At 46.0% G+C, this 27,148-nt stretch overlaps 1 protein-coding gene across 1 annotated transcript in view; it reads left to right on the plus strand.

Moving 5' to 3' along the window:
• ASIC4 (acid sensing ion channel subunit family member 4) overlaps positions 1-27,148 on the plus strand; it is a 252,688-nt gene continuing 225,540 nt past the window's right edge. Inside the window, exon 1 of the mRNA XM_061609408.1 lies at positions 1-213. Within this exon, the coding sequence (XP_061465392.1) occupies positions 148-213 (66 nt within the window). The 5' untranslated portion in view covers positions 1-147. The remainder of the gene's footprint in view (positions 214-27,148) is intronic.

The following is a 27,148-nucleotide window of genomic DNA, read 5'->3' on the forward strand; positions in this document are numbered from 1 at the left end:
TTCCTGGATGGTGATGACAGGATTGTTGCACCCGAACGTGCAGATGCAGAAGTTCTGGAGACATTGAGCAAAAAGCTAATCCGGAGCAAGGGGGAAAGGAACTTTCCTTTTAACTTCAAGGAGCTCCAAGATCGCGCCGGGCACCAGATGCACGAGATGCTGATGCAATGCAAGTTTGGCAACAATTCGTGCAATGCCAGTGACTTCGAAACAGTGAGTCCACAACCGCATCACTGCTCTACTTGCAGAAGTGGGAATGCCCCATGGAACGGGTAGTGTGAGTTCCTAACTAGGCTAGGGATAGGGTGAAGCAAATAACTGAGATCATGTTTCTTCTGTTAAATCAGGGCCGAGGAATCTGTGGCCCTTCAGAAGTTGTTGGACTCCTCCTCCTCTCATCCCTGACCATTGGCCATGCTGGCTGGGGATGATGGGAATTGGAGTCCAATAACATCTGAAAGGCCACAGGTTCCCCACTACTGTATTAAAGGGAAATGCCGCTTCGCCATCAAACAGTTCAAATGACTGAAATGCCATATTCAAGCCAAGCTCTTGTAAAAAAACCAACAACCCTCATCCTCTTTGGTGTCACCTGGGCAAGCATTACTCTAACAAATTGGGACCAAGTAATTCCAGTTCTTCTGTCTGTCCCTGTTTGTGTGCTCTGGAGTCTTTGACACACCGAGGAAGTGTCTTTCTAGCATTCCTCCAGTGCTAGGGGGTCATCACACAGATCACCCCATCTCCATCTCCCTTTCGCCCACTGGCTATGCAGACATTGTTATGTAGGATTTCACTCAGACAAGGCTATACAGCATCACATTTCTACATCTCATCAGTGTCACTGATCCTGTGCTTAGACAGAGCCTGCATTAGTTTTGCTCATCTCACTGTGTTTCTCATCAGTATAACATGCTGTTATATTGTGCAGATAACAAGCTGGTTTCTCATCAATATAACATGTTGCTTATATAACATATTGGTTATATTGATGAGAAACCAGCTTGTTATCCGCCCAAGATTGCCCTTGACAAAGGGTTGTGCCAGCACCCGAAACGCGTTGGGCTGCAATAACAACTGCTCATTCTCAACTCTCTGCTGTTTGCTGGTATGGCACCTTGAGGGTTTCCCTCTTTCTGGCTGGAGCACTCTGACAACTCACCGGTCAAAGGGCTCAGATAAAAATGCCTTTAGGGGAGGAGCAGGATGCTGCCTGCTGCTGTGGAGGGCAGCATATGGGATGGCAAGATCTCTCTGGCCAGAGCTGGGATGCACATCAGTAAACACAGAAGATGTTGGGTTCAGGGAGGAGGGGTATGTGCAGAGCTTGGTAGCCAAAGTAGCAGGCAAAGGGCAATTTAGTTTAAACAATATTATGATGGCTGACCCAGTCTGGATAGTTCCTGGATGCTAGGCAAAGCCAGCCCTTCCAAACAAAGGGGGAGCAAAAAGCCCAAGGAAGTAGTCCTGTGTGATGGATCTCCTTGTCTTCCCCGCCTCTCCTGCCAGTTTCAGCCCAGAGAGCTCCATATTGCCACCTGTTTTCTGTCTTGGATGTTTCTGCTTCTTTGGATAAATGGCAGGGTTTTGCCTCCTGCTACCCCTGACTTCTTCCTTCCCATCTGGATGAGACTCCCTTCCCCCAAATAAAGGGAAATCAAGTGCCTGAAGGGTGGGGAGGAGACAAGGACTTGATCTGGCCCAGCAGGCAGCCGGTGCATGCTGCACAACAGCCTTTTCATTATCTCTGCTTGCAAAGCTACAAACGCTATTAATGGTGCAAAGCTCCGCCAGCACACACACACCCTGCTGCACAAGCTTCCTGCCAGTCAGTTAGGCACCACAGGTATGGATTGTGGCATGGCCTACTTGGCCATTTCTATGCACACCCCTTCATTTTTGGCCCTGGGGTTTGATGCGTATAGATATGCCTTTAAAAAGGACTCACCACTTCTTTAGTCTTCAGTGGAGCAAATCTGGCTTCCCCTTACCTTTATGACATAGTCAATAAATGTTCTTAGCAGCTAATCAAATGAATGTCTCAGTTATCTGTCTTGCTCTTCCTCCCAATCTTCAGGTGCACTGTCTACTTTGGGTTTTTTTAAGCACAGCACCAACATTTATTCAATTACATTTTTATTTGCTGTTTTGTTGTTTGTTTTAAGGGGAAATCCATTTTTAAAAGAGTTACAAAGCCATTTTAGGGATGAGAGGAGTGGGATTTGTGACATCATAGGGGCCAGCCAATCAGTTCAGTGCACAGCCAGATGTTGCTGAAAAGTGGCAGAATTGGTTTCCCTTGAGATCAGTCCTAGTCAGGGAAATTTACTTCTGTATTACACAATATGTTAAATGTGCTTCCACAGTAAGTTGACCGCTCCAACGATGTACATCTCTATGCAGCTTTTGAGCTTGTAAATACATTTACTGTTTTTACACTTCATTGCTACACCAATAGCTACGCTACAACTGTTTTTATCACTGACAAGTCTTTACTGAGTGCTAGTTCTGATTTGTTTGTGGGGAGGCTATATAACAATGATCATTCATCCTGATTTGCTTGAGGAATGTTTACATGTCTTCCCACTAATCATTCGTTCATCCCACACTTTTTGATGCATTCATACAGGATCCTTCTGTTCCCCGCCACCCCCACCCCCAGCCCAACAGGAGCTAACTATCTCTGTGAATGCTAAAGGACAAAAGGCCCTACTGACTTTCCCACTTTGGGCACACAGAGAATGAGGGAGGCAGCATGTAGGCTGTTTCCAGACTCCTCCATATGGCGAGACTCACTGCTGGGCAGTGGAGGCGGCTCCTGCTATAAGCTGAAGCTCAGAGGAGCCCTTGTGGCTGGTGGCGGCTGTGTGCTCAGTGGCTTGGAGCTATGCACAGGAAGGGCCTTAATTCAGTGTGACGGCTCCGCTCATTGAGATAATGAGAACAAAGTGAGGCTTCTGTGCGGCGTGGCACACAGGTGTCAGGAGGCTGGTGCTCATTGTATCCGAGCGCTTCAGAAGCAAAGGAAAGGCTGGCTGTGTGCTTGTGTGGGTGTGTGAGGGGTTATCAGCAGTTTTTTAGTGATCAGCATCTAAGGCAGGGACCATTCGCTGAAGACTATCAGTCCTTAAGCTGCGACTCAAGGATAGCACCACCAACTGGAATGTTTTCCTATGGGCTCGGCTACAAGGAATCTGGTGAGTTCAGCCTCACAGGCATGAGTCAGCCAGCACTGACAAAAAAAGAAATGGTGCCATCTGACCCCAATGATGCCCAGCATGCCCAGTGTTGCCAGCTCAGCACCGACCCAGATGGACCTCCCCAGCACGTTGCAAACCTGTTGATGCCATGTCCAGTTTCACGCATGCAGGTGCTGCCTGTCTCAAAGCATTAGTCCAGGAACATTTCCTGAACTGCAGAGAACATTGCCGGCTTGTTGGTGCTACTGCCAAATATATAAAAAAAGAGCACAGCCAGTCTGTTGCTGTCAAGTCTACCTTGATGGGATGCATATCAGAAGGGGAAAGTGGGGGGGACACATGAAAGTGTTCCTCTGAACTCCCCATGCCTGTAGAAAGAAATGAATGATCATACAACTTATTGCCAGGAGTTAAGATGGCAAGCAGGTGTATTTTCATGTCAGCCCTCCTCCTGCCCCCTGCCACACAATCTGGCACCTGTTAGGCTACTAGAAAAGTGGCCCTCTTCCCTTCCCTACTAGCATCTAAGAGCAGCTGCCGTGGCAGGAGGGAAAAGGGCCCATGCTCCAAGTGTGTAATAACCTGGAGAAAAGGAGTCCCATATCCTGCCCCTCCTCCTCCTCTGCCTGCTTGCCCTGAGTCAATGGGGCAAGGATTATGAGCCATAAAGCTGGTGATCAATGGATGCTGATGGGAATGTTTCCAGTGAATAAAGCTGGCACATGGGAAGGAGGGAGGAAGGAATAGCTCTGTTTCTCACAGACAGCACCATTTCACAGAGCTGATGGGTATTACAAGGTTAGTGCTGGGGAGGATGGGGACATGGAAGGACCTTTGTGATGGAGACCTGTGCCAATGCCTGCATCTGAATGGGGGGGGAACGACAGCAGGGAGCAGATATAAGCAGATGGTTCAACCTGTTGGGGTGCTCTGATAACAAGGGTCAACATAGGGGTGATTTCCATGGGGCATAGGAAATCTGCCGCACTGGATAAAATTGCCAAAGGGGATCTCTTGGGAGCACATGCCTAAAGTCTCTTTGGAGCAGCTTCCTAGAGAATGTCTGCCAAGGACATTGCTCGTGCCCCTGGTCTGCACATCTAGCTAAGCAGATAAAAGCAGATGTCCCAGGAACAAGAAGGTCCAATGTGGCATGAGGATTCTCCCCATCTGACATGCAGAGAAGGTGTGGATGTGGTAGGTTGTCTGGCTAATGGCTGGATAACTTAGGTAAGCTAGTCAATTTTAGGCAGCCTTGGACTTGAAGAAACAGAGATCCAATTGGTGAGACCAGCTATCTGGGCCCACATGGCCCTGAAAAATGATGTCCTCTCCTGTTGATAGTCCAACAGGATAGTCCTGTTGATAGACATGATTCAGCACAACATTCTTGTTGGCTCTAGTCCATCCTCACCTTCCACTGTTACAAGCCTTTCCACTGCCACAGCTCTAGGCTGGCCCATATTACTATTCCTTAATGTCTTCAGAAGCAAAGCTTCCACTTACCCAAGATGCCTGAATCAAGAAGAAGGCTCCTTTTAAGTGTTTCACTATCACTGCCTTTATTCCCCAGAAAATGGCAGTGGCATGCTTCCTCTAAAGCTTAAAAACCCAGTGTCCTTTAAGGAACCTGGGATTGCTACCTGTTTAGATACAAGATTCCCAAAGCTGACCACTTCCTTCTCAGTTCCCTACTGTTAAATCAGACAACAGGACATTCCCCATGTTAAATTATAATCAACAGCAGCAACAACAAATATATAAGGATAATGGAAACAGCTGGGTGTGGTAAGGAGGAAATGGACCCTTGGTCCATCTAGCTCAGTACTGTTAACACTGACTGACAGCGGCTCTCCAGGGTTATATAGGAATCTTTCCATGCTCTCCAAGGAGACACCAGAAACTGAATCTGGGATCTTCTATGTGCAAAGTATGTTCTTTATCACTCAGCTACATTCTTTCCTCCATTCCACGAGTTGCATAGCAAAACAAAATCTAAACATGACCTTAGCCTGCACTCAGTTCCTAACTCACAGAAACAGCAGTTACCTTCTGGCGTGCCAGCCTGAGGAGAAGGGACTTGGGGTCTTTCTTTCATATGATCAAAGTACTCTCTTTCTTCTGGGTTTGACAAAGTGATCCCATGGTCTTTTCCCTATAACATTGTACAGTTAAATTGACCAGTCCAGTCCTACCTGGAGTCAGCCAATTTTCAGCTTTCTCTGTACAGTATGATGAAACCAAAGAGATCATGATAATCATCATCATCCTTGCCTGGTGTGTGTGTGTGTGTGTGTGAGGGGGGCAAATGGCAATGAAATGCAAAAACATATAGTCTGCAGTCTGTGACATTGCTCTGTATAAAGCTTAAGCTGAACCAAGTGAACGCTTATGTTGCAATACATCTGTTAGCTTTTAAGAAGTCACAAGTCTCTGTTGGTTTAGTCCAGTCATTGTTGAACTGGAAGCGAAGCAAGATGAATAGAGTACTACAGGGCTGGGGAACCTTTTTTGGTGGAGGGCTGAGTTCCTTCAGGGACAGCCTGTCAGGGCCCTGCATGCTGGTGGGGGGGGCAGAAATGCTTAAAGAAAGACAATCACTTTCTTTAATGAGTTGGCCACACCCTGTCTTTATTGAGCTCAAGTCTGATAGTATCAACAAATTAATTCCAACTCAGTAGCTTCATGCTGGAGTCTCCCTTGGGAACCTTTTCGTCAAATTACAGCAACTTTCCAGGCTGGCACAGAATATCCAGGGAGATGGAAATTCTCCACAACAATTTTCCTTAGTGTTTATTCAGGTCCACTTTGCCTAACAAGCGTGGTTTAAGTGATAGAGGCCCCCTAAGCCATTGCTGACCCAGAGATTGTTTCCCTGCCCCCCCCCATCTTTCTCCAATATGCAGCAAATGAGCAGAAAAGAGCCGGATGGCATTCACAAATCCCCTGAAATCCCAACACAATCTTATTAAGAACCACTTAAGAGGTCTCATTGTGAGCCATGATTCAGGCAATTGCAGGCTCATCAGCTTGACAGGCCCTGCCTTCCACGTAGCCCTCATGGCACCAGCATGGCCCAAACAGCAGCAGCAGCCCCAGTGGCAGCAGTGGGAGCTTTCCTCTGCTCATTCTCAGTGCTGCCCCATGCCATCAGCATTGTCTCAAGCCCCATGCAATTGATTATGCCATCCCTAGGCACTAGGGAGAGAAAGGTGGGAGAGAGGCATGACTCAACGAGTTTTTCCAGCTGTTTTCTTAGAAGAATCATTTTGGGGCAGAGTGGGGCTGGACAGTTTGCTCAGATTGCAGGGAGTACTTGGGGAACCTGTCACAGTCAGGACTTTTACATGACCCTTTTCTGTCTGTGGTCCCATGCAGGGTGCACGCTACACATGACCGTCAAATTGCAGCCGAGGAAGGCCCAATTCATTTGCTATAAGGGCTGCACCCACAAAGGTTTTTAGAGTGGCCTACATGGGAGGAAGCTTCAGGAGTTCATGCCTAGGCAGATAGCCGTGAATTCCTGTGCTGGGCATAGCGGCACCACATATACGCTGTTTCAAGCAGGCACTGCTGGGGGCACAGTTAGGAAATGTACCATGCACCTTCATCTGTGCCACAACTGACCCTTTGAGCCTTTCCCAGCAACATGGAGGGAAGCTGCCTTATACTGAGTGAGACCATTGCTGCATCTAACTCTGTATTGTCTACACAAGGGGTTGGGGAACGTTTTCAGCCAGAGGGTCCCATTCCCATCTGGGCAACATTCTGAGGGCCACATGCCAGTGGTGGGTGGAACCAGAGACAAAAGGGAGCAGAACAGTGAATATAAATTGTACCTTTATACAGTAGGCTGGTTTCTACATGCACTAACACCGCTCTCCCCCATTCGAGAGGCATTGTCACAGTTCAAGGATGGTTTCCAGCCGGGATAAGCAGTAGCAGGCCAAAGAAGGGCTGGCGAGGTGTGTGGCCTGGGGAGAATTCTGAGGGCCATACAGAGAGGTCTGGAGAACTGCATTGGCCCTGGGATGGAGGTTCCTCACTCCTGGTCTAAAGTGACTGGCAGTGGCTCTCCACGATTTCAGACCGTGGCCTCTCCCAGTCCTACCTAGAGATGCCGGAGACTAAAACGGATTGTCTGCACCAAAGCAGTTGTTCTGTCACTAAGCTACAGCCCTTTCCTTTTGCAACTAGTGTGCCTGTGGGACTCTATTTCAACCTTCCCCAACCTGGTGCCCTTCAGATGTTTTAGGCTACAACTGCCATCATCCTTGGCCCCTGGCCATGCTGGCTGGTGATGGGAATTGGTCGAAATCATCTGGAATGCATCACATTGGGGAAGACCTCTCTATAGTCTGGGTGGCATAGAACAGCCTTCCCCAACCTGATGTTCTCTAGCTGTTTTGGACTACAACTCCAGTCAGCCCACTCCCGCTATGATACCCACTCAAACTCAGCTAGGAGTCTGGACAATGTGTAGAAATCTTGGGTCTGGGCTGGGTAGGATTTCAGAATACACAAGAGTCATTCCCCTTCTGCCATACGATTTGAAGGCCCCAAATGGTGCAGAGTGAGAGAGACTTTTCTGAGAGCAATTCACAGCCCTGCTCCATTCTCAGACTGCAGAGGTTTCACATAGACATACTCCAAACATGCCATGATGTCTTCCCCGGAGCATGTCCAGGCTCTGACAAGTAAATACCAGGCTATTTTTAGCAGCTCCCCTGTTGCGTGCTGCAGCTGTTTCTTTCATTCAGATGAACAGATTTACCTCAGTTTCATGTCCCAGTGAGGCACAAGCCTAATCTCCCTGAAATTAACCTTTCCTGCTTCCCAGAATACCTGTCCCCTGGGCCAGGCCACTTGGGATCAAGGACTAATCTCCCAATAATGAGCCAGAACCAGAACTGACTGTCACCATATTTGCTGGGGCATGCCGGACAGCTTCTGCTCTGCCAAGGGAGTTACTTCCTTGACCATTCCCATTCACCAGGCCTCCCCAGATCATGGGTGGGGGTGGGAGGCTTGGAAGCTAACAGTGTGTGGGGGGGAACATGAGGTAGTTGCTGCCAGATTGGATCAATCCTCCTTTTTTCCCACCCTAGCCACCTGCTTCCTAAACACTGCAACAATGTGGACTGAATCTGGAGAAACATAAGGCCTTGATCATTTCTGACAGTGAAAATGTGGCCTTCTGTCCAAAGCAGAAGTGTTTAGAACCTATCCAGGCCTTGTCCATCATGACTAGGCATTGAAGTGGCAAATACCACGGGCAGCCTTGGACTTCTGGCCACTACCCACACAATGACTACAGAAACTGATGCTCTGATAGCAGGGTGTGTTGGTAATAACACCGCCAAGATGTGGTTGTATATCCTTGCACCTATTTTAGGATGTACATGAGCAATGCATTGTAATGCACTCTGTAATTCAACCCTGGAAACAGTATTATTCCACCCACTCTGCTACTGAAAGAATAGGTGGGTGCACTTTTTGAATTACTATTTTAGGCTATTTTAATTGGCCCTAATAAAGCTATTACCCTACTGTAATTTTTGGATTTTTTCCCTCCTTGGATAAATATAGCCACCTATGCCTTGTGTATGTTTTTCATTCATTAGATTGTACCCCAGTCCATCATCACCCTCGTCAACTATTCCCATCAGCCAAAGTAAAGACAAAGGCTCAGGTGAAGGCAAGGCCAAGGCTCAATTGAATCCCACTTTCTTCTTGACTTTACTTCCTTAGCATATAGCTAATGATACTGCATGGCACTGTGTTGTTTTGGATGTATATATAGATTCTGCTTCCCTTTTCTGTTTTAACCTCAGTGAAGCCAGGTTCTTTATTTGTTTTAAATGGAAATAAAAAAGTTACAACAGGGACTCATGCTCATTTGGTAGTGGTAAGTCAATGGTGGGCTGCAGCTAATAGTCCTATTGCTAACCCATCATAACATCAGTGATTTTTGCATACTGAATATAGCACACTAAAGTGCCAAGAAAGGTTTGTATACAGTGCCAAGCACGACTTCCATATGAGATCTGTTCTCCAGAACCTGCTCCTTTCGTCAGTGCTGAATGGTAGGGGAAACCTCTTTCATTGTCTGAAGTTGCACAGAGGCAATATCTGGGTCTCCAAACCTAAGGTGAAGAAATGGATGCTGTCCTTGGTGCTGAGCTGGTATTGCTATCCTAGTGCTGTCCAAGGTTCTGGGTGACATCTCCTTTCATGGTGCTAATCTATTTGGTAGCTATATATTAGATACAGATGTATGATAAGATATTATGCCTTACCTTTCTGCCCAAAAAGAAACAAGATGGTTTGTAATAATACATAATATAACAAATTAAAGATTTAAAATTGATTTAAAATGACCAATAAACACAACTCAGTGACTCATATCATACAATAAATAAAAACATCCTGCCCACTAGAGAGATTGTTGAAATAGGGATACTTTAACTGCTTTCCTAAAGCTACAGAGCATCAGAGCCCAAGGAGCCTCCCTGGGGAGGGGGGAATCCCACAGTTGTGGGGCTGATACAGATATAACCCTATTCTATATAGCATCAATCTGAAATCCAGTTCTGGAGGTCCATGGAGCAAGGCTTCTACTAACCTTAATAAGTGAGGGGGTTGTATGTGAGAAATTGCATCTTGACTGACACTCACTACCAAGGTCTTTAAAGATTAAAACTAGCATCTTGAATCTTACCTGGAGACTGCCAGCCAGTGCAATCTCATCAGCACTGGCATAACACGTTCCCTGTGGCCATTTCCAAACAGTTTCTCAAAGAGAGTCCCACAGAGAGGGCACTTCAGTCATTAATCTGAGACGTTTTGAAGGCATGGATGACTTTGGCCACATTCCCATCCTGGGGGGTGAGGGGGTTGAAGCCGGCTTATCAGCTCAAACAGGTAAAAGAGTTTTGGCCCCTTTGCTTTTTAGCTTTGTCCAGGATGTTGGCTGATCTCTTGGGTGCTTTATGAAGTGCTGGAGCCTGACCTGAGGATGCTGTCATGCTCCTCTATCTACTGTGCCAACTATGGCTCTAGCTGGCTCTCTACCTTGCTGGAAGATGATGAGATAGGAGTGGATTCCTGCACTGATGTGATCACAAGGCAGGAGAGATCAGGATTCTGCACCACAGAGGAGCAGCAATAATTCACTCCTAGCACCTGCTCCTCAAGTATTCAGAACCATTTCTCTCACTGAATCTCTCTCTCTCTCTCTCTCTCTGTGTGTGTGTGTGTGTGATATTGAACCATGTCTATTGGTACAATAGATTTGCCCTGCTAATTCATGTAGCAGGTGAGAAACCAAGACTGTGAACCAGAGAGTCCCCCTGGTTCAAATCTTGCCATAAAACCACTACACAATGGCTTGCTGAAAGGTGTTATCCCCACCTTCAGTCCTCCATTTACAACAGGTATATAATACTAAACTACCTTGTAGGGCTCTTGTAAAGGTGCATCAAGATAATGCAAATGAACAATTTTGAACACTCAGAAAACACTGATTAATATGGTGCAGTAGTTAGAGTGTTGGACTAGGACCTTGGAGACCCAGGTTCCAATCCCCATTCAGACATGAAGCTCATTGGGTGACATTGGGCCAGTCTCTTTCTCAGCCTAGCCTACCTCACAAGGTTGCTGTGAGGAGAAAATGGGGAAGGAGATAAGAGCCATAGCTCTCCACAATATGTGTTCTTTCTCTTCTCTCTCAGGCAGCACCACCCAGCTCCCCACCAGCTGGCAGATCTGTAGAATCACCCCCATCCTTCATACCACCCCAGGAATGCAGCTGCCTGCAATGCATCCTGGTACATGTTCACTCCTGTGCCATTAATGCTCTCTTTTCTTAGTTTTCCCAGAAGCTTTCTTTATTCTCCCTGATGCCAGTGGCAGGCTCTTGGCAACCAAGCTGTGTATGGGGGGGGCAGAGAAAGAAGCAGGACTTTCCCCCTCAGCTTCAACCACAGCAGGAAGAAGTAGCTATGCAGAGCTCCTGTTGGATGCTCTTCCCCAACGTATCTGTCCTCATAAAGGCTAGAGCGCATCTCCCTGGACAAAGGCCACTTTGATCGACTGTCATCTGAGGCTATTGTGGGGCTCTGTGGCACCGTCTTGTCAGTCACTTTCTGGACAGGAAGGCAGGTAGTTCAGTGTACAGACAGTTTGGGTTCCTCCCTTAGGAAAAAAGGCAAGCAAGGAGAGGCATGACAGAGATGCACAAAATTATCCATAGAGTGGAGAAAGTGGGTAAGGAGAAGTTTTTCCTCCCTCATAATACTAGTACTCAGAGCCATCCAATGAGGCTGAACATTGGAAGATTCAGGGCGGAAATATTTCTTCACACATCACACAGTTAAGCTATGGAATTTTCTCCCACAAGAGATAATGGCCATCAGCTTGGATGGCTTTAAAAGAGGATTGGACAACTTGATAGAAGATAAAGCTATCAATGGCTACCAGCCACAATGGCTATGTTCTACTTCCACTGTCAGAGGCAATATGCTTCTGAATACCAGTTGCTAGGAATCGCAACTGGGGAGAGCGTTGTTGCACTCATGTCTTGCTTGTCAGCATCCCATAGGTTTCTGGTTGGCCACTTTGAGACCTGGATGCTGGACTAGATGGGCCATTGATGTGATTCATCAGGCTCTTCTTATGTGCTTAAGCTTCTTGGTTTTGGCAATGGCTGAGGAACTCAGAGTGCTAATATGCATGTGTGTCTCACAGATGTGATTTTCCCATATGTGTTTTTGTGCAAGTTCGTCCACACAAGTGCTTTCAACAGAACTCTGTCTCAGTGTTTCCTGGTCACACTAGTGGGTGATGCTTGATGGGATGCATTCACACTCTCTGTTGTTGTCCCTTCCCCTCATTTAGTACTTCCCCACCCTTCCTGAGTTCCTGAAACCAGAGTTCCCTTGTGAGTGTGTGCATGCGGCCCTTTACAAAGACAAATTCTGAGATACAAGTTTTCCTATATACCAAACTTGCACAAAACAGTCTGGCCAGACTCTTTGCTGGATCCTGAGCCTGCTGGTGGAGCTGGTGTCTGCTGGCCCATTTGCTGTGCCTGATGTGTACAAGTGGGTGGACACTCGCAGGAATACAATAATAATAATATAATAATAAAATTTTATTTTTAGGCCGCCTATCTGGCCAAATGAACGGCCACTCCTACAAAGAGGAGGCTGCCTCATTCAGGGGCTGGAAGGATAAAAGGTCTGGCCTTCTCTCTCCTAATTACATTTACTGGGGAATTAACTCCATTTCCTGGTGGCTGCAGCGGATGTACAGTAGGGGGAGGCTATTACTTGTGGCTTGCACACTGACAAGGGGGCTGGCATGGCAGGCAGAGAATGCACTGAGCAATCGCATTTATAATTGCAGGGATTGCTGCAAGGGGAATGTGGCCTGTCATTACAGCAGCATTGCCAGACCATCAATAACCTACTCCCTGGGCTCATAGCACAGCCAACTTATTATTTACGCTAACATGTTTCATGCCAGTGACTGCTTGACTACTGGCACCACTGCCCAAAAATGGTGTTATCACAAGCAGCTGGCTATGGCCCCTTGGAACTCCTCTTTTCCATTCAACACTGACTAAACCCCCAGGGGCTGCTGTCTTTTTAAGCAAAGAATGCTGCTTCTTCCTGTGGTAGAAGTACCTGTCTTACATTTCTTTGAGCTTTTCAATATGTTTCTTGGAGGTTTATCGGGGCTTCTTCCATGAGAAAGATAGTAATGGCAGACAACCTGCCCCACAAAACTGGTGCCTCACCCGTACCATCATCCCATGCCATGTGAACCTGCAAGGACATGTGGAGTGTTTTCTAGGGCTCACTTTCAGCTGATGTGGGGTGGAGTTGAGACCCAATAAGCCTGGCCAGGTCCATGTGAATGAAGTATATGCACCAGAGTAGAATAATGCAGTATCTTTTGCATTATGCTGTAGTTCCCTGACAGATTCTTAGGGCTTCTTCAGCAAGCAGTCTATGTGCAAAGGATTCCCTGCATGTAAAAAGTCTGAAAACAACTGTCTTACATTGAAGGTATTCCTAGCTCTGCCTACAGCTGAACTGTCAAAAGGTCCCATGGCCAGCACACTGCTCCATCCTCTAGGATGTTGCCTCCTTTACTGGCTAATGTGGAAGTGGATGGAGTCACTTGGTTTTGTCTGCTCTGCTGCTTCCATCTTGTAGAACTGGGTTGCCAACCTGGCACCCATCGGTAAAATGGAGGACTCACCCTGCTGCCAACAAAGCTTCTGAGCCCCCTCACTGAGCCCCTTCCAGCATGAGGCGGTAAGGACGATTACCTTGTTTTCTCCTTGAAAAGTGCATAGAACTGAAGGAGGAAGTTGGAAGAGCAACACTCTTTCTCACTTCCTGTTTCAGATCTGTGAACTTATCAAGCAGAAGATGAAGGAGCTTGGAGGGAGGGAAGAGAAAGTAGGCTGCTGCAGCAGTCAGGAGAGAAAAAGAACAGAGTTTCGGAAGGAGAGAGGGAGAGAGAAGGCACATACATGTACATGTATAAATCAGATCCACTAAAATGGATCCTCTTTAAATTGCATTTTTTGTTATGCATTTCCACCGCCGCCACCGCATGCCTGTCTTCATTGACTGAACAGTAAAAATCATGGATCCCGTGCTTTCCAGCTGTGATTGTGGCTCAAAAATATGGATCCAATGCATGGATTCTTATGAGCCCTCTAATTTTTAAGGATCTCCTCAAAACAACCATCAAATTATAAGTCACCTCTGTATCCACAGTGGTATTCTGTGACCTGGAGCTGGTTTTGTTGTGTGGTCCTATAGAAAAACCAGGAAGATCCATGCCTTGGACCAATGTTTTTGTGGTGGTGGCAAGCACTGGATTTGTGATTTTTACTCTACAGCCTATTAATGTAATCTTTAACTTGATGGTGGGTTTTGGGGGGATCCTGTGTAAAATTATGCATATTCAATAGTATCCATTTTAAATGCACTGGATCTGACTTTTACCCAGACCACATGGAAAAGCAAAGCCTGTGTACACCTGTACATGTGCCCATGTGCTTTCCCTTGCCTATTTGTTGGAGCAAGAAACAACCAAAGCAGGTGGAGTCCACTGCACTCTCTCAACATTTCAAATGTGCCCACAACCCCAAAAAGGTTGACACAAGCTTCCAGGTATGTAGTTCTCACACTAACTGGTCCACTGGGGAGGTTGTACACAGCATCAGAGTCACAAACTTTCCTCCGTGTCCCAGAATCAAGGACCCACATGGCTCCCCTCCTATTCCCATCACCACTCAGGCACAGTTGTCAGGCCCAAACTACATGTCTGTGGTCTACGGTCTAGAGACAAAGCACACTCACATCTGGATTAAGGACAACTGATAGCCCACTGGTGTGAGACAATGGAGGCTCTGTGATCTACAGAGCACCTGGTCTTCATCCCTTAACTGAAACGACTCTCCTTATATAGGGTTGTGCCTTCACCTTGATACCTGCAGAGCAACCCCCAGTTCCTCCCCTCATCACACTACACCAATGATGTGCTCATGTCCCAAGGTGACCTTGGTGGTGACTTTCCCAGCTCTCCAGCGAGCATGTTTTTTTCTGTTCTATTGATAGTTTTTACCCCCTTAAATTATTGATCTGTATTTACAGCCAGAGCAAGCACCAGGCAAATTGTACTTTGTCTAGGAATAAATCTATTTTGACACAGGAAATACTTGAGGCTGCAGTGGTGGGAGTGGAAAGGTGCAACTCAGGAACAAAGTGCATCACCATTAGCTGAGCTGGGAGAGGAAGGGAAAGCCCGTGCTGGGAGCGGAGAGGTTGTGTGTTAGGAACTGAGCAGCATCAGGAGACCTGAGGAGGGACCAATAATGAGGTAACTCTGGGTATTTGGGAGTCTTGGTTAGGGGAGCAAGTCTGTAAGAACCCTCCTTTTTCCTCCTGATCCAAAACATGGCCTGAACTAACACACACACACACACTTACTCACTCACTCATCTAGTTCCTGTGTTTACATCTTCTAGCAGGAAGTAGATCTGCATATTCCAGGGCATACAGAGATACTGACTATTAGTGCAAGGAGCCAGAAGCAAGCAGAGTGGGGCAGGCAGGCATGGGTTAAGTCCCAGTGGTGAAAGTCAAAGGGACCACTGACCAGAGGTAGGTAATGTAGTCCAAGAAGAAGGGCCAGAGTTCAAGTTCCAAAGGCAGCAGTAGAAGGTCTGGGGCGCTGGTAGCACAGTCCAAGATAGGCAAGAGTCAAATTCCAAGGCAAGTGTCATAGGTCCAAAACAAAACATAGCAGAATGGGAGAAGGGAGCAGGAGCGTAGCTAGGTGAGGGGTTTTTTCTGGGGAGACAATATACTCAGACTGAGGAACAACCTCTGATAGGTCTTTATTGGGCCTGGTGGACAGGGATTGGCCCTTGGTGTCAGCTGACAGAATACTTTTGACTGCTGACAGAATCAGGACTGGAGCCTATGTGGTAGCCCTAAAGCACAGAGGTTACTCTGCAAGGCACAGAGAGCTGATGGTGCCAGAGCCTGACTGCTGGGGGCGCTAGTTTGCGACCTCTTCTCCAAGCACCTTATGTCTTCTTCTCCATCAGCCAAGACTAATACTCCTTGTTCCAACTCCCTTGATCCTTGTGTACTAAGGGTCTCTTCAAGAATGGCACCATTTCCGCACTACTCTCTCCTTCCCTGCTTATTGCTCATGTCAAATGTCTCTACCTTCTGACGGAGTAGTCATCGCAGAACCCATGGATGGCATGGCAGGGTGAGTGAAAGCTTGATCTTGGGAGCTTAAAGAGAGCTGTGAGTGGCCTATAGGAGTCTGGCTCCAAGCTGTTTGGTCCCATAGACTGGGGCCACATGCATACACCTCTCCTAGATCTGAAGGCCACCTTCCTCTTTTTCCAGGAGATATACAGTTTCCAATTGCTTCCCCCCAGAACCAATTCTGCATCTTGCCATCTTTTTTATTCTTTCCCTTTACCCTATGCCAACTCCCACCCTTCTCTCCTTAATTCCAACATCATCAGGCCCCATGATTCCAGGGCAAACATTCCATCCATCCATCCATCCATCCATCCGTGCGTCCGTGCGTCCGTGCGTCCGTCCATCCATCCATCCATCCATCCATCCGTCCGTGCGTCCGTGCGTCCGTGCGTCCGTGCGTCCGTGCGTCCGTCCATCCATCCATCCATCCATCCATCCATCCATCCATCCATCCATCCATCCATCCATCCATCCATCCATCCATCCATGAAGTTATGACTGATGATGAGGGGGGTGCATGAATTTGAGAGGCATATCAGCAGAATGGGGAAGTTTAGATGGGGAATTGTGTATTAGGACTAAGGGCTGTTGGAAGAGATAAAGGAGCAGAACTGAGATAGCAAAGGAAGGATTCCAGGACTTCAGGCATGGCAGGGTTATATCAGAGCAGTGCTTCTCCCCACTCCAGATTTGCAGCCAAGGATTCTGCACAGCCCCAAACTCCACTTTCCTTTCCTGCTGAGATCTGTCATCCTGCACTCCCCACTGGAACAGCCCCAGCTTCATCAGCTGGCCCCAGGGAAGCCACTATCTCAGCAGCTCAGGCACAGCCTGGGCTCCACATCCAGCTGCCTCCGGGAACATCTGTGTCGGGTTCATGTTGGTGAATTATTTAAAGCTTTTCTCTGGTGCGGTGTAAAGATAATAAAGCCGGAAATGAAAGAATCAATAGTGAGAGCTGAGCAGAGCTGGGGAGTGCTTCCCTAGTGGCTCTTGGCAGAGGTGGACGGAGATTTTGGGGGTGGCTGGACTGGTACAGTTTCCTGTTTGGAGAAAGCAAGAATCTTCCCCCCACCCCCCTGCCACCTCCCTTGAACACAAAGATCTCATAAACAGAGAGCATCTCCTTCCAGAACTCTTCATCCAAACTGCCACTAAGACAGGTAAGGACAGAGATGACATTTTAAAGAGCAGTGGCAGCAGTTTGAAAGTGCCCTCACTGCTATAAATTAAAAAAACAAACATGAGTTTTCTGATTTGAGGTGAATCCTAGGGGGGGAATGGTTCTGCAATTTTTCTGTGGTTCAGTTTCAAAAGCAGGTCATAGAGGGCACTTATGGTCTAGTACCTGTGTCAGCACCAACTCCCCTCTCTTTCCATTCACTTATACAGCTCTTGAAGCTGTTTTCTTAAATCATATTTTGGATCCAGTGAAAGAGTATCTGTGGTCTGTCTGCCTGTCTTTTAAAAAGTTCTTTTTAAGTGGATAGGCAAGGCTGACAGCTGAGCCAGCGTCCGTCTTGCTGGTGTGCATGTGTGCAAGGCAAGTTGTGAAGCTGGGATCGCACTACTGCTTGGACTCTAACTGTTGTGAACACATTATGTCCATCTTCACTCCAACTTCTCTTAGCCAGCACAGCATCCATTTATCCTCATATCTTCCTGTCCAAAAGCCTTAGACGGCAATATTCATCCATTACAACCACTGGAGGATTAAGACTGCCAATGGCTATTAGCCATGATAACTATGCTCTCCCTCCACTGTCGGAGGCAGTATGCCTCTGAATACCAGTGCTTGGAATCATGTGGGGAGAGTGCTCTTGCACTCAAGACCTTCTTGTGGGCTTCCCATGGCTACTGTGAGAAAAGAGTGCCGGACTAGATGGGCCTTTGGCATGATCCAGCAGGGCTCTTCTTATGTTCTTATGACCACCCCACAAGCTGTCTGATGCTTTTTCCATATCAGACCCTTAATGATTAGCCCAATGTCATGGCCAGTGTCACAGAGGGAGGTTACAAAGGCTCTCACAGCACTCATCAGTGCCTTGATTTCCAGCAGGCTGTTCTCCTCTGGGCCATCTAGACTTCTCTTTGTACCTTTAGGGCATTTTTACACCTAACACTGACAGTGTTTTTGAGCCTCCTGTGCGCTGTTTGTGTGTAAGTGTGCTAGTGCAGGATAGAAAGCAGTAATTTTTGATAGAAGATGTATTGCTGCCAATGTGGGTTTTTCACATGTAATGCATCTGCAGGAAATGAGCAAAGTGTTTCAGTGTTATTTTAGCATCACACATGGAAGCAACCACTGAAAGATGAACTCTGGCTCAAAAGTACACAGGAACATGGGAAGCTGCCTTACGCCAAGTCAGACCATTGGTCTATCTACCTCACTATTGTCTATAGTCTGAACATATTACAGTAAAACCTCACTGTAATGCGGGGGGTCGGGGAACAAAGGATGAACCTGTGTTATTAGGGTCCCATGTTATAACAAAAAATGCGGTACCGTATACAGTATCGTACTTGGGGACATTGTCATACCCGCAGTATAACTGTGTTATAACAAGGTTCCACTGTACACTGATTCTGGCCTGATTGCACTGGCAACTGATTAATTTCTGGGCTCAATTAAAAGCGCTGGTTTTAACCTTTAAAGTCTTTCGTGGCTCAGGAGCACAATACCTCAAGGACCACCTCTTCCCATATGAGCCAGCCCAGATCCTATGGTCTTCATCAGAGGCTCTTCTCCATGTGCCCCACCCAAGGGAGTTCAGAGGGTGGCCATACGAGGATGAGGCTTTTCTGTAGAATGCTCTCCCCAGGGAGACATGCCTGGCATGCAGTTGTTAGGCACCAGGATAAGACTTTTCCGTTCATCCAGGCCTTTTAATGTTGCTAGCTACACTGGTGCTCATCTTTTAGTGGGGTGGGTAGGACATGATCCTTATTAAATAAGTTGCTGGATGAGCATTTTATGGATTTTCTATTGTCACTTTTAAAAATTTTATTTTGTCAAGTTGCTTTCAGACTTTTTGATCGTATAAAGCAACCAATAAATGAAATAAATAAATACTGTAAATAATACAGTTAGTGATTGGCAGCCATTTCAGACCTTCCTGGAGATGCTGGGGACTGAACCTAGGACCTTATGCATGCAAAGCAGATGCTCTGTCACTGAGCTATGGTCCTTCCCCCTAAAGTAAAACTGAGCAAGGGATAAGAAGACTCTGTAACCTTTTCTTCTTAGAACATATTGTTCATCCACTTGACAGCCAGTTAGATGGGAGCAAGAGACGAGAATCATGGCCCTGAGAGTGGCCCTCTAGATTCTCCTCCTCCTAACCCGATACCAGAAAAGGAGATTGGAAACCCCATTTCTTACAGCATAATGGCAACATGAAGTCTGACAAGATGTAGTCCTCTTTCATATACTCATCAATAAAGTGATGAAGTGGATGAAGTGACAAAAGTTCTCATGGGTTGATTGGGCAACGGTCCCTCAGTTTCTAATGACTTGGCATATTGAGTTTGTGTGGAGACAAGGTGTCTAAAAGGAAGAATGCAAATAGTATACCAGAATCAGAAAGCTATGTCAGCTACCCTGCTGAAAGGGCTTCCGATCTGTCTTATGCTTTTGGGGGCGTGAGTGGGAAACAGATGTCACAGCTGTAAACCCATCTTTACAACAACCATCTATACTTTTCATAACAATTCCACACAGAAGCAACTTTCATGTGTCAGGCGCAGCACGTGGTTGACACTCCAGATGTCACTGTTGACACTCCAAATGCTGCAATGGTAACACCACAGGTAAATACAAATCATTTCTCTGATGTCATTTAGACAAGTTCATAAAGGAAAAGGACTATGTGTCTGAACAGCTTGCAACCCAGGAATGAACTTTTCTCAGTGTTACTCTTCTGCCTTAATAATGAGCAGCAGGACTACTTAGTTCTGGAAAAGATATATTAGACCTTGATTTTTCATCTTGGACAAATATCAAACCTTTTACCACCAACTTTCCATAATAAATTTTTGTGCTCTGACAGCTTAAGTTCCACCTTCAAACCTAGTATAATTTGGTGGTTCTTGAGGAAGCTGGGTTGAATGAAACTGAGCTTGTCATCTAGTCCACCCCTGCCCTCAGAAAAAATATGCTACATCTAATTAAACCCTGACAGATAACTGCCTAGCCTTTCTTTGATTGTTATAGTATGGGGATGGGGAACCAGTGGCTCTCCAGATGTTGATGGACTATATCTCCCATCATTGCTGGCCATCTCCCATCATCCCTGATGGGGATTCCCTGGCCTACAACCTAGTTGACTCCAATACTCCCCAAGCTGGCTGTAAACTATCTTGGGGCTATACTCTGCCAAGGGGCATAATGGGGAGCAGGGGTTGAGGGGTAACTGGCAGAACAGAGTCAGTAAAAGGCCCAAGATGTAGTGTAAAATTCTGTGTAAAATTACACAGTGCTGTGTAAAATTCTTGATGCAATGGAAGGCGCCACACATCTTGCTGCTCCAGGTCTTGGGTCTCATCTCAGAGTGGAAGTTAGAGAGGGAAGTTGGTGGGATGCTTTATGCTCTGGGGTGGTTATCCTGAGGCTTTTAGGGTTCCTTCATACTTTAAAAAAGGCTCCATGCAATTACTTTACAATTGTGCTATTTGCGAAAAGAACCATTGTGTGTGAGCTGAGCCCTCCAAGGATACAGCCACATTTTCCTGGTGGCCATTCCCTGGGACCACCAAGTCAGCACACATTCACAGGGAGCCCTTTCATAATTTCATCTCATATTTATTTATTTGGGAGGTCGCTGATTCATAGGGTCGCCATAAGTCGCAGTCGACTTGGAGGCACATAACAACAACAAATAAATATGATTATAAATAAATAAGAGCTCAAGGTGGTACACACACTTCCTGCCCCTACTTCATTTTATCCTCACCACAACCTTGAGAGGCGGGTCAAGCTGAGAGACAGTAACTTCCGAAGGTCACCTATTCAGCTTTATGACTGAGTTGGGATCTGAATCCTGGTCTTCCAGGTCCTTAGACTAGCTCTCTATCTTCTATACCACACTGATTTGTTGAGGCATGTGCATCATTTTGATGTGGGTAAGCAGCCTGACCAAAAAAAAAAGAGGAACTCCACGCAGTGAGAGTGAGCCCGGCTGGGCAACCTGTGTTCCTTGCTGCAGCTGGTCTTCAGACCGCTCATGGACTTTCTCCTTCCTTCCTACGGATGGGGAATAGCAGGCAGTGAACAGGTGGGGTGAGGGACTGGGGAGAGGGGAAGCTCCACCACTTGCTGTTGGTCGCAGTTCCATCTGGCAGGAGATATAAAATCCTCATAAATATTATAATTTAATTATCACTACTAAGCCAGCCTGGGATGAAACAACTGGGAGAAGGGGAGGTTGCAGTTCTCTCCCCCCCCAAAAAAAATGATAGGGGGAAAAGAAGCACAGCATGAGGGAGTGCCCTTCAGAATCTTGAGATCAAAAATCATGTGTGACACCCTTCAGTGTAAATCTGGCCCCCTAAAACTTGCCATGCCCCTCCTTAAAAAAGAAGTAATTGCTTAAGAATTCATCCCAGCTTACCAGTGTTTATGTTGTTCCATCCCCCATCCCACCCCCAACAAGCCTCCTCCCTGCAAGCCCAGGCCAGTTAAAGCCTGAATATCAAAAATGGCAATGCTGGTTTCAGCATCCAGGATCTCTAGTTCTGCTGCTCTCCTGTCTGTCAATGATCAACGCTTCTATCCAACATCCAGGAGTTGTGGTAAAATTAAAAATCTAACTATACTGATGAAATGTTTTATATTCAAAGAAGAAACAAGTGAGCTAGTAGGAAACAAAGATGGGTTATGGAGACAACTGCACTGTAAAAACACCGTCTTTGGCTGACACTTTCCCATGGCACTTCCAGACAACCTGTTTATTGATCATTCATCCTGATTTGTTTGCAGGGAGATTAAATGATGTTGGCTATTTAAGGAGCATTCATTCTGATTTGTTTGTGGGGAGATCAGATGATGATACATTTCCCTGTCACTTTCCTTATCGTAAAAAGTATGATCTTTTGGGGAAGAGGGCTGGTTGCCCTGGGCCACTTTGGGAGGAAAAGTAGGATATAAATTTAATAAAGAAGGCCTCCCAATCAACTATAATTGTGCAACCTGAATTTTCTGGTATGTGACTGAATCCCAAATGAAAATTGGAACAGTCTGGAAGCACTCAGACCTGGGATAGGATCCTTTTCCAAACTTCCCTCATGCTCTTTGATGCCATTTGAGCTAATCCTATTGGCCAAACCACCTACAACATGCAGCTGCATGCTCATTTTCTCATGTTTTTTCCAATATATAAAAAGAATAGCAATAATTTTTATATCCTATCCCTCCTCCCAAAATGAGCCTAGGGCAGCAAATGAAAACACTAAAAATATCTTTAAAAATATTTAAGATTGTCTTGTTTTTAAAAGACATCTTTTAAAACATCTTTAAAGGATATTTAAAAACAAATCTTTAAAACATTTTTTAAAAAACAATTCCCAGTCAGATGAAGACTGGGATAAGATCTCTACTTCAAAGGTTTGTTGAAAGAGAAAGGTCTTCAATAGGTGCCAGGAAGACAACAGAGACAACAGCCTTGGGCTGCATGCTCATCAGGGGGTTAATGTGCATGTGGATTGCACAGATCCAGTTTTTCTGTGTGCACCTTTGTCCACGCATGAGCACTTTCAATTTAAATCTATCTCAGAGTTTTCCATCTGTGCAGTGCTTGATAGGAGGTATTCATAGAATTATAGGACAGTAGAAAGGCACCTATAAGGCCATTGAGTCCAACCCCCTGTTCAATGCAGGAATCCATCTTCAAGCACACCTGACAGGTAGCTGTATTCACACTGTGTGTTGTTGTCCCCTCCTCTCAATGACTGCTTCCTGTCCTCCAGAAGTTCTGGAAACCTGAGGTCCATTGTGGGTATGTGCCCGGGTATTCATTTACCTATGCATGCACACTTTTTTAAAAATGGTTTTGTCCATGGATTTGTGCAATAATGAACTTTTAGTAAAGCCAATGTTTCAAGCATGTTTCACAATGGACAAAACTGTTTAGAGTAAAGCACCAACGCATGTTACAAATGATGTGAACCATTGGAGGGGGCGATAGACAGAAAGGCAATCTATTCTTCCCTTTGTTGATTTTTCCTCTAAAGTGTTTGTTGTTTTTGCAGGCTTTGCTCCTCCTCTTCCTCCCTTTTCTTCCTATCTTTTTTCTCAGTTTGTTAGTAATGGTACCTTGAGTGCAGGCCTCTTTGTAGTAATAAACCTTACATTTCTTTATTCTTCCTACTACCAGTCTTATGGACTGCCTTCAAGTCGATCCCAACTTATGGCGACCTTACAAATTGGGTTTTCATGGTAAGCGGTATTCAGAGGGGGTTTACCATTGCCTTCCTCTGAGGCTGAGAGGAAGTGACTGGCCCAAGGTCACCCAGTGAGCTTTACGGCCGTGTGGGGATTCAAACCCCGGTCTCCCAGTCCAACACCTTAACCACTACACCACACTGGCTCTCACTACCAGTCTTAGCAGACCAGTTATATCAACACTCCACTGCAATATCAAAAACTCAAAAAAAGAGATCATTTTTAAAATTATTTTTGAAATTCATGTTTTTCAATTGACCAAATTTGTGCAAAACAGCAGTTTCAAAAATAAAAATATATTTGTATGTCATGCCCGGCCTTGTCAGGCAATCCACTGAGGACCACCTTGCCAGGGCAAAGCATGGCTCGGCAGTTGGAGGTATGGGCACCTCAGATCTCCAGATCCTTCTCTCTACCGCTAAACCCAGAAAGCCCATGCGATGTGGTGCAGCTTGGAGAAGAACAAAAACAGCACGTTTCACACACAAGCGCAGATGGGCAAAGCAGAACAGGATGGGCAGAACGACTGGGGGGAGGGATTTGAAGACAGATTTTCTTTTCTTTTTTCCCTTTTCCTTGCTGCACCTGCAAGGGCAATTTTATTCTTGTTTTTGATACAGCTGTTTTGTGCAAGAGCAGTTCTGCCCAAAACAGCTGTCTTAAAAATACAAATACACTGAATATGCCTTCAGCAACAGCCAGCAGAAATGGGCACACTAAGGTTGCTTTTCAGTTTGAGAAGAAGAAACTGTCAGGAGAAAGAAACACGCAACTGCATGTAACTTGTAGTCTGGGTCCATGTTTCTTTATCCCTTCTTCTCTCCAAAGCCATTAACTGTCCAGTTCATCCCAACTCACCAGTGGCTGGTTTAATCCAGTTTTTCTTCTTATCTGATAAACCTCTCTGACAGTACAGTTAACCAAGATAACTGGCATAACCAAGCGAGAGAGTGAGCAAGTGTGTGTGTGAAAGAGAGAGAGAAAGAGAAGGAAAGCCTTTGCCTGCTCTCTACAAATAGGCTCTACTTTCTTGCTTGGCCTTAGCAAAAGAGAAGCCAGAGTAGATCAGCTTGTGGAAGTTGGGTTAGCATGGGAATTCCCCCAGAGGGAGGGATTCTCAGATTGGGGATATCTCAGCAAGTATATAAACACTTTGTCAAGGAACAGAATATTCTGAAAGAGAAAGATCCCCACTAGATCCATGAAAGTAGCTACTCTTAAACATTTCATGGGGTTCTATAACAAGACAAGAAGTGATATGTAGACACCAGGCGGAGAACTGATGTGTGAAACTGATCAATTTTGAATGACCATCTTTGGAATATGTAAACAAGGCCTGCAGACTTACCCAGCATTGAACTAGCCACCCATTGCAGGGATCCTGTTCAATAAATCGCTCCTTTTTAACCGTGCGTAGATGATGTCTCTATAAGAACCATGTGTTCTGGATTAGGAAACTTGCAGAAATAAACAATCCCCTTCCTTGGTAGTCTCTCTCTCTCTCTCCCTCTCCTGTTAAACATTGGAGCCTGCTTTCCAAACTGAAGAATATTGCTCCTTGTCAACTACCCATTGCTCCAGCTACCAGTTATTACCAGGATCAGACATGCACAGCAGCTGTTTACAGTGCCCTGGCACTACCAGGCAATTTCTACCAGGGTAGCACCCAATATGTAATCACTGGCAAGTGCAGGCAAATTTCAGAGTCGAGCAAGACAGAAGTGGAAGGAAGGAGCATGGATACAAACACATTCTGCCTTGGGAGAGGACATCCCTATTGGCCCTCTGCATTTCCACAGATACTTTTGCAGATGCTAATGATCAGCCACGTTGTGTGGGGTGGGGACTGTGTGTGTGTGTGTACATTCCTATTAGCACACATATTTACCTTAATTCTTTACCCAGGGACAGAAGGCACTTCTTTCCTTCATGAGCAGCAAATCCCCTTTAGCTACCAACCTCTCTGCCAACCACAGTGGGACAGTTAATGTATATCCCGCAGTGCAGTGTGAAAGAGACATGATATATCAAAGGGTGAGGCTAGGGAAGGAGGGCATAATGTCTGTCAGTTACTGAGAAGAAGGAAAGTTGGGTAAAGGAAAAAAACCCAGTCTGGAGCTCCTAGGAATGTTGCGTGGATGAGGAAAAGTCAAAGGTGACAAGAGACAAACTGATGATACCCAAGCCTGTGAACCCTCCATCTTCAGTCTTGCACCCAGAATTGCAAGGAGAAGGGCCTCAGCTCAGTGGCAGAGCACATGCCTTGTAAGCAAGAGGTCCCAGGTTCAATCCCTGCTCTCTCCGGGTAGGGCTGGGAAATACTCCTGACTGACACCATAGACAGCTGCTGCCTGTCAGTGTCTTCAAGACTGAGCTAGGTGGCAGCTTCCTGTGATAGTTTGTGATGTTTTCTGACAGTAAGATGCTTGGGCATCTAAATGCTGCTTGCTCTGTTGCATAGTGGTGTGCGGCAACCTAACAACTTTGAGGTCCTTGGCTCTTTGGGACCCATGCATCTCAAATGTGTCTGGCAGATTATTTTAGGCTCAGGCTCTAGCATGTGCCACAGGGGAGGTGCACAAGGCTTGTGGTGTGACAAGAGGACGATCCAGTTTGTTGCACAAAGGCTCTGGGGGTGCACAGTTCCATCACCCAGATGAATGACTGGAGATTCTGAGCCCCTTTTATGGACCTTTGAATCATTCATGCTAGTTTGGGGCCACTCAAGGGGCCACGGGTCCAGAGAACCCCAAGACAATGTTCCTAAGTAGCATGTAAGCTGCAATTTGATGCATGAAAGTCAGCCACTGAGACAGAAAGCTGACTTATGTTAATATTACTAATATTTGTCCTTCTCTATTAATGAATATGCAGCCGTGTTAGGACATAACCTCCATTTTAAGGCAGGAACTGAAAACACTGTTTGTCTGCTAAAGTCAATGAGCTATTAGTCTCCTGATATGTTTTTCTATCTTAGATATCAGGTGAAATCAACATCCTTTTGTTTTCTATTAGGGGGAAAACACCTTTCCAGACAGAGCAAATGTTTTGATTAATGAGTCCTCGAATTCCTTTCCTTCCATTCTGTAACTCCTGGGAAATCAATTAAAATGGTAATTTCCTTTGTCATAATGGGGAGTGTGGTCAGCTCAACCACCTGCGCCATGAAGTCACTGTGACACAAAGGACTGCTATTGGTCCTTGGACCCTGGAGGTGAGGTCATCCTTCTCCTGTCCCTGGCCACATGACTACTTCCGCCAATAAAACAGCTCTCTGGGAAGAATAATTAGTGTAGTTGTTTTTCTGCTTCCTGTTAGTCTCTGGCTCTGTGGTGCTCTTTTTTGTGTGTTTCAGAATAGAGAAGGGGGGGTTGCTGGCCAAGCTTGCCTACCATTGGTCTTGTACAATGGACTTTGAAATTCCTAGGCATTGATAATTAATCTTTTGCGGCAAAGCTTTCATTTTCAGACTGTCTGTCATATTAACCTGATTTCTTTTGACTAAATGTAAGTTTTTGATTAGGAAAGATATTCTGCCTGGGTGATTTATAATGTACTCATGCTCAAACCCCATGGAGCTTGGCCATTTAGCCTTCAGCAATATTAAAATATGGAGGGAGGGGACAGTGAAGCTGGAAAAGGCCCCTCCACTGACCTGGAAAGGGGGAGATGTTGGGAGATTCCTAGCCTCACTACCTGGA

The sequence above is a fragment of the Rhineura floridana genome, chromosome 2, assembly GCF_030035675.1.
Source record: "Rhineura floridana isolate rRhiFlo1 chromosome 2, rRhiFlo1.hap2, whole genome shotgun sequence".
Classification (NCBI taxonomy): domain Eukaryota; kingdom Metazoa; phylum Chordata; class Lepidosauria; order Squamata; family Rhineuridae; genus Rhineura; species Rhineura floridana.